Genomic DNA, 10573 nt, shown 5'->3' with positions numbered 1-10573 from the left:
CCATTCAAAAAAGAACAGTATGAATACGCATGGATACATAAGCTCCAAACATTAACAACACTCTTCATCCTTTAATCTTTATTTTGTATTTGCTGTTACTTATATATATATATATATATATATATATATATATATATATATATATATATATATATATATATATATATAAAAGCAAATTTGGTCTTTGTCCTGTTAGTGTTCAAAACACTTGTAGGGTTCAAATAAGCGGCAAAAATATTTATTTCCCGTTCGAATGTGTATAAATAAATATGTAATGGTAATATATAAACATGCCCCAGCCACCAAAAGTATCAATTCAAAAGTGTTTTCCATGGTGTAGCAGTGTTAGGGACCAGCTTCGCGCTGCTAAAAGAGACCGCCGTAAAGCTGAGAGTCCTAGGCTTTCCACCAGACTCACTATTCATAAGAAAATATGCGAAGCCCCTAAGAAGAACGTCACAAAATTAGTCCATGCAGCAAAATCAGCCCGCAACAAATACTAAGAGCATGTAAAGTTCCAGCTGCAAAGAGCTCTTCGAGATTACTAACAAGCTAATGTCAAGGAACAAATGTGCACCACTTCCAACTACCTTCTCTCTAGTCGACCTTTCGGACCTGTTTACCATTTTCTTCCGTGATAAAGTACAAACCATTAGAGATAAGCTTGACAACACAACTGCAATTGACTCGTCGTCACCATACAGATGGGATACATAATTTCAGCGGCAACCATTATCAGCATTTGAACCTGTCACTGTGGATTTAGTACGTTCAGTCGTGATGAAGAGTGCACCAAATTCATGTGAGCTTGATCCAATTCCAACATTACTGCTGTTTAAGTGCTTAGATCCAGTATTGCCTTTACTAACTGATGTTATTAATACCTCTCTCTCATACGGGGAATTCCCATCATTTTTCAAAACGTCCATGTTAAAGCCTTTGCTGAAGATACCGACACTCGACCATAACGATTTAAAGAACTACCGCCCAGTTTCTAATATCCCATTCATATAACAAATCTTAGACAAGTTTGCTATATCCCAACTTGTACCTCATCTGAATTCAAACAGTCTTTTTAGCAATGTACAATCTGCATATCGCCCTTGCCACAGTTAATGACATTCTCTCTGCGTTGGATAGCGGAAAGATTACAGTCCTCACCCTTCTTGATTTGTCTGCATCATTTGACACAGTAGACTATGATGTATTACTCTACCGTTTCCAGCATGTATTTGGCATTCATCATACAGCCTTACTGCGGTTCTAGTCCTACTTGGTCAACAGGACACAAATTATGCCTGTAACTGGAATACACTCTAGCCCAGGTGAGCTATGTTGCGTCTCACCATTTGTACGCTGATGACACCCAAATATACAAATCTAGCCACCCAACTGAAGTTTATGCTACCAACCAAGGTGAAGAGAAGTGCATTTCTGATATGAAATCATGCATGACATGTGACAAGCTACAGATGAATGATGATAAAACTGAGGCCATTCTGATCACAACACAAAAGACTTTCTCAGTCGCATCCTTTACCTCAAACAATAAATATCAGTAACAACAACATTAAATTCACACAGTCAATACGAAACTTAGAGTGTCACTCTGGACAGTACTGTCACGTTGCACCAACATGTCGTGAACATGTGCAAGGCTGCATATCTTGAGCTGAGACGCATCAGCTTCATTAGCAAATATCTTTCAGTTGATGCCACTAAAACACTTGTATGTTCATTAGTACTTTCAAGACTGAACTATTGTAACTCAATTATGTCTGGTTCATCTCAATATCTACTTCAGAAGCTAACAAAAAAGTTCAAAACACAGTTGCTCGGATCATACTTAGAGTACCACGATCTGAACACACCTCCCCGCTGCTCTGTAACATACACTTGCCATCCATTCGATCCAGAATCAAACACAACATTTGTTCTCTGTACTACGTTTCACTGACGGACTCAAGTCCAACATACCTATCCAACCTCACCCATGTGTAAACACCACCAAGATACTTACGCTCGTCTTCTGACAATCTTATACTCGTTATTCCCACAACGAAAACGAAGTCATATGGACAACGTTCTATTGCATACCCAACGTGGAATGAATTGCCCACTGAATGTAGACACAAAGACACAGTAACCCCATTCAAGAATGCTCTTTAAACTCAATAATTTTGACTGCAAGAATAAACGTAAAGACCTAATTTCATGGCGTTTGTTTTCTGTAATAATATCATTATATATATTTTTATGTTATAGGTGTTGTTTAATGTTGTAAAGCGTTTGGAGCTTCCAATGATTAGGCGCTATACAAAGTCATCATTATTATTATTATTATTATTATACCACTCAGATACTCTGTAGGTTATCTTGTATATTGTCTTTTTGCCTGATTTTGGTACCATTCTTGATTGATATGCCACATGACAGCAAGAATATACAGTACGGTGCAGTCTACCAAGTTTGACATGCGTTGAAGTCTTTGCTTGTTTTTGCCGTAAAGTCAACATATTTCTCTCTTACTTAAGTTTTCTCCAAATGACATGTTATTTTCATAATCTTTCATGTATATAAATATTTCAGACTAAAACTCGTATCTCAAAATCGGTTTTAAATAAATTTGCATTTTCTTCGCTGTCTTAACATTTACTAACTCGATCAAGTAAATTTTATGTTTGAAAACACCAACCATCTATTTTATAAGATCTAGTAAGAACCATTTAGCACAGTGATAAATCAAAGAGATTTGAAGCAACGCGGCATGCCTGGCGCTTTTCCTCTGATTTCCCTTTCCCCTTCATATTAGTTCCATCCCCATTTACACCTTATTCATTTTAGCAGTGGTATTAGTAGTTTTTGCTGTTGTAGTAATTTTAACAGCAGTAGTAGTAGTATTAATATCCTATATAAGGCTGGACTATACTTATATTGAGGTCGGTCCGCTTCGTATGGCCTTAAACCCGAGAACTTTGCTTGGAATTCTTAATGTTGCATATAATATCATTTTCGGCAGAAGACCTAGGCCTGCTTCATTAACATTGCCAGTTTTTCCCAGGTCGTCTCGGAGCTTGTGGAATATTGCTCAGTAACATTGCCAGTTTTTCCCAGGTCGTCTCAGAGCTTGTGGAATATTGCTCAGTAACATTGTCAGTTTTTCCCAGGTCGTCTCAGAGCTTGTGGAATATTGCTCAGTAACATTGCCAGTTTTTCCCAGGTCGTCTCGGAGCTTGTGGAATATTGCTCAGTAACATTGCCAGTTTTTCCCAGGTCGTCTCAGAGCTTGTGGAATATTGCTCCAAATACTTCCACTGCGATCTGTACGATATCCGTTTTCCATATCTTTTTTAAGTTGTCAGCTCAGACCCTTTGTACATTGTTATTTTTATTTTTTCTTGCTTCGAACTTTAAACCAGATTCCCCAAAGCATTGCTCTGGCTGGTGTAAGCCAACTTTATCTCCTTTTCGACAAGTTTTATGTCGAAGGTTACATGTAATATCACTGTAAAGGGACATATTTTATTCCTGCTCCGGGATATGAAAGAAGTTTAGATCTCGACAGAAATGGGCTCCTTCAAACCAGTGGAACAACTGAAGAAAAAATCACCTTGAGCAAGAAGGCTGACCAAGTTTTCCAGGTTAGTGCTCTTGAAGTACCTTCTGAACAAACCGTTTCGAGAGCGGCTACAAGAATAAGTTGATTGAGCAGTATTGAGTACTCACGTGTGATCCTCACTATATACATGAACATAAACACCATTATAACGGTGATTTGTTTATTTATTTATATTTTTGTTTACTTATTAAAATTAAGGGTGTGTTAATTTTACGTTCTTGTATTTTTGATGAATACATTTTGGGAATACTTTTAATAAGATCCATAAACTTTGTTTCCAATTTTAGTAAAACTACATACAGTTAGTGTAATGACAATGTAATTTTCGCTAAAAAATAGTTACGCTTTCGAAATAAATTAGTCCTTTTTACAGAATAAACGTACTTTTAATTGCGTGATCATTGTGTGCCTGGTATTTTGTGTTTTGTTTATTTCTAAGAGTACAATAAAGATATTTGTCCAGGATTTAACATACTGTTATACATTTAGATTTCGACGACTAACAAATCCATGTGGTTTACATAATTCCACTTTAAGAAAAGTGACCATTTATGCAAAGTTGACATATTATTATGGAATTCGCTTTTTTGGCTAAACAAGATGGACTTTCAAAAATTTGAACCAGATTAGAAAAAATGATTCATTGCATCGGATCAAGCCCTTTTTTTTACGTTGTTTGAATTTTTGTTTGTTTTTCAGGTTAATTATTAGCAACGCAACTGTGCCATGACAAAACAAACATCCAGAGCGTTCGGCCGAGAGGTATATTCAAATAATATTCATTATCGAAATGTAAAGGGTCTGGGAAAAGGATGCCTTGCAAAAAGTGTTATTAATCACTTGCAAAATTTCATGGAGACTTTCTGGGCAGCTGAAGAAGTTCTGTCAACTACTGACATCAGTCACTTTTATGCCAAGGTCAATGTACCGTTCTTTTTCATTCTTCAATAATGCAGGCAAAGCTCTTTTAAGTCTTCAACAATGCAGAAAATGCTGTGAGTATAATAAAATGAATATATGTGTCATTAATTCCCTTTTTTAATATAATTTGCTTTTAAACTAATGTTTCTGTTTCTGATTTGTTGGCATGAATATATAATGAAAAACGCAAACATGTTTGTTGATGGATGATGAAATGAAACAACACGTATACGTTTACTGTAGCACAGTACAAGGGTTATTTATTAATGCCTCAACGGCCCAAGATAACATCGCTGTTTTGTATGACTTTGTCAAACATCATAGAAGTATTCGTTTTTATTTAATTGGATGCTTCCAAGTCAATACCTGCATCATATGTGAAATATTGTATCACTATCTAAACATATTATATTTGGAAATTTAGAATATATCCATTCAAATTACTTGTACAATTCATATTTTAGCCTGCTGTTCTAATTTGCAAGTTAATGCCCGTCCAAGAAAACAACGATTAGAATAGAGAAGAATGCTGATGCATGATTATACAGTTTAAAGTAGATAAAATAGATACCATTATGCGTATTATAAATGGATGGAGACAACTTTCAACCCTTTATTATTGGTATTGTAGATGTTCCATAACCAATTATTTACTTGAATTATAGATGTTTTGCATTTGCAATTGGCGCTCTATGACACTTCTGCTAATCAGCCAGTTTATACCGATCTTCAGGTAAACTGACATCGAGCAAATTCATGTTCACTGCAACATGTTTTTAACTTTGTACCCATTCCGTCGTCAAATAAAATATGTCCGAAGACCTGTCTTGTTGTTATTGTTGCTATAGGGTTTAACGCCATTTTTCAGCACAATATATGCTATACATGGCGGCCAGTATTATTGGTGGAGGAAGAAACCGGGAAAACCCCGGAAATAACCAACGACCCACGAGAAGCTGCAGGCACGCCTTCTCACATATCCACATTGGCCGAGCCCTAGACTCGAACCCACGTAGCGAGAGGTGAGACGGCAGTGATCGTAACGAAAAGCGCTCTAGACCACCCGGCCACTCGGGGCCCCGTCCTGTCTTGTAAACCTTACATAGATAGATTGGTAAAATAAATAAGGTTTGCGAAATTACTGGACACAAGTAAAGCAGACTTTTATAGTTGGCGCTTGAAATTCACGTGAATGGACATTTTACAAATTCTAAATATAGCACTGTTGTATTGGCCGCAAAACCTATAGGGATTATTGGGATAAGGAATTAATCTACATTTTGCTGTTGGTCGCGTATGCCAAACTAAGGTAATCCCAAAATGTTTTAAAACATTTAGCCTCTAAGATCCTAGTTAGACTGTAAAAAGTATCGATGAGAGCTCTATTTGGTTTCAGAAGAAAATTGTTTTCTTATTTATTATGTATTGTATTATATTATTATTATTATTATTATTGTATGTTTTCTAACATAACTGATAGATCATTGTGACTTTCTGCAAATGTTAAGTCATCCTAGTAAATTAATATCCTGAACGTTTTATCATCCATTGATTGGCTCGTTTATGTGTATTAAAACGGTAAACACTTGAAGGTTGAGTCTGGTGTGTATTGGAGCTGCTTCTTCTTCCTCTGCGATCGCGTTTCATCATCTAGCAAGCGTAGCTTGTCCTCTTCGACTTTCAGTTGTTTTTGTTGGTGGTGGTGGTGGTGGGGGGGGGGGGTTAACGCCATTTTCAGCACACGATAGCTATACATGGCGGCCAGTATTATTGGTGGAGGAAGAATCCGGGAAAACCCCGGAAATAACCACCGATCCACGAGAAGCTACTGGCAAGCTTTCTCACATGCCCACATTGGCCGAATCCGAGACTCGAACCCACACAGACAGAAGTGAGATGGCAGTGATCCGTAACAGAGAGCGCTTTAGACCACTAAGCCACTCGCCCCCCCCCCCCCCGACTTTCAGACCAGTGAACAGAGCATGTCGCCATCTGGACCTGTCTAGACCAAGCTCTTCCCGGGTGATGACATCGATGTCAAGAGATCTCATGTCGCTCTTGCAGACAGCATTGAAGCGGGTATGTGGCCGTCCGATAGACCTTTTGTCAGATGCAAGTTTCGAAAAAACAATGTCTTTGGGTATCTGTCCGTCATCCATCCGATTTACATGGCCCAGCCATCTGATGCGACATTGGTGGAGGAGGGTGTACAGAGTCTATGTTCCACTGGCGTATAGGAGAGTGCTTAGCACGCAGGAACGGTACACAGAGATCTTAGTGTTTAGGGTCAGCATGCTGTTATTCCACACTCTATGTGACAACCTGAAGAGAGTTGTTGATGCCTTTCCAATCCGCTTGTTGAGCTCTGCATAGAGAGAGAAGTTGTTCGTGATGGTAGAGCCGATGTACGTGAACTGATTGACTACCTCAATTTCGTAGTTGCTTATGATGCTTTGGGGGTCCGCGTTCTGAGCCATCACGTTTGTTTTCATTAGGCTGATGGCCATCCCAAACTCATCGCATGTTTTAGCAAAGAGATCCTTCAGGCGCTGCAGCTCAGCTTCTGTGTGAGTGGCTAGACCAGCATCGTCTATTAGGAGCATCTCCCTGATGTTTGTTTCACGCATTTTGCTCTTTGCCGTCAGTCGTTCCAAGTTCAACAGTTTGCCGTCTGATCGCATGTGCAGGTAGATCCCTTCTGTTGACGTCCCAAAGGCGTGATTGAACACGACAGCTACGAAAATGCCGAAGAGCGTTGGCGAAAGGACGCAAAACTGTTTCACTCCGCTGCGGATGTCAAAGGCGTCGGACATTGAGCCATCGTACTGTACTGTGCCTTTCATGTCATCGTTGAAGGACTGGATCATGCTTACTAGCATCCAATCTTCGCCAGGATTGTGAAGAATCTGTCTCTGCTGACCAGATTGAACGTATTAGTGAGGACTATAAAGACCAGAAAGAGGGATTGTGTTGTTATCTGCATTTCTCCTGCAGTTGCCTGACGTAGAAGATCATGTCGATTCTGGACTTCTCTGCGCGGAACCCGCATTGCGACTCTGGATACACTCTGTCAGGAAGCGTCTTAAGTCTGTTGAGGATGACGCGTGAGAAGACACTATCCACGTTGCTGAGAAGGGACATGCCTCTAAAGTTGTTGCATTCGCTTATGTAGCCATTGGTTTTATACAGGGTTACGATGTTTGTGTATCTCATATCCTGAGGCACTGCACCCAAATCACATCTCTTTTAGAGGAGGTCGCTCAGGTGTGTGAGCAGCACGCTGCAACCACACTTGATGATCGTTGCTGGTTTGCCATCCTTCCCTCGGACTTTACCTAAGGACATTTTCTCTAAGGCCTTCTTTAGTTCGGCTACAGTAGGTTTCTCGCCCAGTTTGGCCATGATAGGAAGGTTTTCAATGGTGTTGAAGGCATCGTTGGTCACGTGGTTCTCTCTGGAGTACAGTTCGGAGTAGTACTCCACCCAACGCTCCATCTGCTTGTCCTTGTTGTGGACGGTACAGCATGTGTCAGACTTTAGTGGTGCTGTCACTTCTTATGTGGGACCCATTGCTTTCTTTATGCCATCGTACATGCCTCTGATGTTTCCGATATACGCTGCTGACTGGATGCTCTGACAGAACTGAGGCCGGTATTCATTGGCGCACTGCCGTGCTAATCTCTGCACTTTGTTTCTGGTAGACCTGTATGGTCTAAAGCGCACTCCGTTACGGATCACTGCCATCTCACCTCTGTCTGCGTGGGTTCGAGTCTCGGATTCAGCCAATGTGGGTATGAGAGAAAGCTTGCCAGTAGTTTCTCGTGGGTCGGTGGTTCTTTCCGGGGTTTTCCCAGGTTCTTCCTCCACCATTAAAACTACGGCTGCCATGTATAGCCTATCGTGTGCTAAAAAATAGCGTTAAACCTTACAACAACAACAACAACAACATACCTGTATGTCTGTAGTTTCTTCTGGCAGGGGATTGTTTGTATTCCAGGTGAGCACTGTAACAATTTATACAGTTTTGGTAACTGTACTGTTTACCATTTAGTAATCAACATAGCTTGTAACATTTAAATTAAGTTACCTGTGAAACACCAATTAAATTGGATACGAATTTTCGAAATATCATCGTGATTTCGGTCAACCTCAAGGGGAACTAATTGAGTTATGAAGCCAGTACGATAACTCTGAGTCCGATTCTTATATTAGCACCCCATAAACGTGTCAACTCCACTGAGCAAATCTGATCACTTTCCGTTGGAAGGTATCATTTGATAAAAGATGAATTGATTCAACTTGCCAGACAATATGATCTGTATGAGATAAACGCTTGCCTAAAGAAGCAAGAAATGAAAAATATCTTGGTCCAGTATTTGGTGGAAAAGAATGTTTTGGATAAAAATGCTTTATTTTGGAGAATGATGAAACATTCATGTCGACGGGTTCTATATCAATCTTGGGTGATTCGGTTAATCCTATCCCTATTAAAATTGCAAGAAACACATGAGCTTCTCTGAGCCTTTAATTATCAAGTACTTTGCCTTTTCCTGAGAAGTCTTCTTCGATTGAAATTGTTCTTATTCGGGGAGTAGTGCGCAGCTTTTTAATGTTTCTCTCCATTGTGTAAATTTTTAATCAGTCTTAGTCTCAGGACCCACGTCAGTCGGAAGAGTGTCTGCTTTACCCGTTGAGGGCTTCCGTGTATTACCATGCAGCGACCCAGCTGGAGGAAAGGTTGTGGTTCATCCACTTGTAATTGACAAGCCTTGTTTGGATCAGAAGGTCGATCCTACTGAGAAAAAATATCCGTGATTTATATGCAGCCTTTGCAGCAACTAGAGATATGGCAAAGACAACTCCTAAGAATCAAGGAGATCAGAAGATACATAAGCCTCATCGACAACCTATTCCTGCATTTGACGCACCATTTAGAAGAATTATGGAACACTGTGTTGGTCCCTACCTATGACCAAGTCAGGTAACTAATAATTGTTGACCATAATGTGTGCATCGACAATGTTTCCAGAGAAAATTCATTTTGAGGAATATTAAATCTAAAACATTAGCAAAAGCCTGGATTAAGTTTTTTATACTTAATTTGGCCTTCCCAGATCCGTCCACTCAAATCAAGACTTAAATTTCATGTCTGGAATTGTCCAGCAAATTATGTACAAATTTGGCATCCAACAATTCAAATCTTTTGCCTACCACCCTGAGGGCCAAGGAATTTTAGAAAGATTTCATCAGACTTTGTGAAAAATGATTCAAGCATATTGTTTTGATACGGATAAAGATTGGGATGAAGGCATTCATTTACTATTGTTTGATGTTAGAGAATCCGTTCACAAATCTTTAGGAGTCGGTCCCTTTGAACTGGTTTTTGGACACACTATGCATGGATAATCGACGTTGCTGAAAGAGAAACTTCTCTCTAATGAAGATACTGAAATTAATGATTTTGATTATGTTTCCAATTTTAAGTATAAGTTGTCAAAGTCTTGTGAGGTCGCAAGAGCAGATCTGCGGTCTACTCAATGAAACATGAAGTCAAGATATGATAAAACCTCGAGGAAAGGAGGTTTGAACCTGTTGATAGAGTCCTGGCTCTCTTGCCCATACAGCAAAATCCTCTTTAGGCCAAGTAGTATGGTCCCTAAACAGCTGACAGCAAAGTAAATGATTTAAATTGCACCATAAATGCTCCTGGGAGGCGAAAACATGTAACTAATTTAGTTGCACTTGCCTCCCTCATTGAAGGATTAAGTGAAGGAATATCATCGGATTCTACTGATATTGGAGTGACAAATCTTTGGAGTTCAGAAATTATGAATGATCTGGACCAGAAACGTTTACCTTTGCAAGAGCAAGAGAGAAAAGATAGTAAACAGTTATTATTTGAATAGTATCACTAATTTCCAGATGTTCCTACAAGAAAAAGAAAACTTTTCGATTATGTTGAAATTGTAAATTCCAAAGCTTCGAAACAAGACCAGTCCAGGATGAACCCTCTCAAACAGGAATAATTGAAAA

General features: G+C 39.3%; 1 protein-coding gene across 1 annotated transcript; it reads right to left on the bottom strand.

The window, feature by feature from the left end:
* Positions 1–6756: 6756 nt before the first annotated feature.
* Positions 6757–7407, bottom strand: LOC149797595 (uncharacterized). Its single transcript, XM_089960780.1, has one exon. It carries the CDS (start codon positions 7405–7407, stop codon positions 6757–6759), a length of 651 nt encoding a protein of 216 aa, XP_089816906.1.
* Positions 7408–10573: the final 3166 nt, after the last annotated feature.

The sequence above is a fragment of the Sinohyriopsis cumingii genome, chromosome 6 (assembly GCF_028554795.1).
Source record: "Sinohyriopsis cumingii isolate HCF-2022 chromosome 6, ASM2855479v2, whole genome shotgun sequence".
NCBI classification, from domain to species: Eukaryota; Metazoa; Mollusca; class Bivalvia; order Unionida; family Unionidae; genus Sinohyriopsis; species Sinohyriopsis cumingii.
This window is presented reverse-complemented; position numbering and strand designations above follow the sequence as displayed.

Bases quoted from the DNA above. Each gene is read 5' to 3' on its own strand.
- LOC149797595 (XM_089960780.1), bottom strand. From the start codon at position 7,407: ATGATCCAGTCCTTCAACGATGACATGAAAGGCACAGTACAGTACGAT.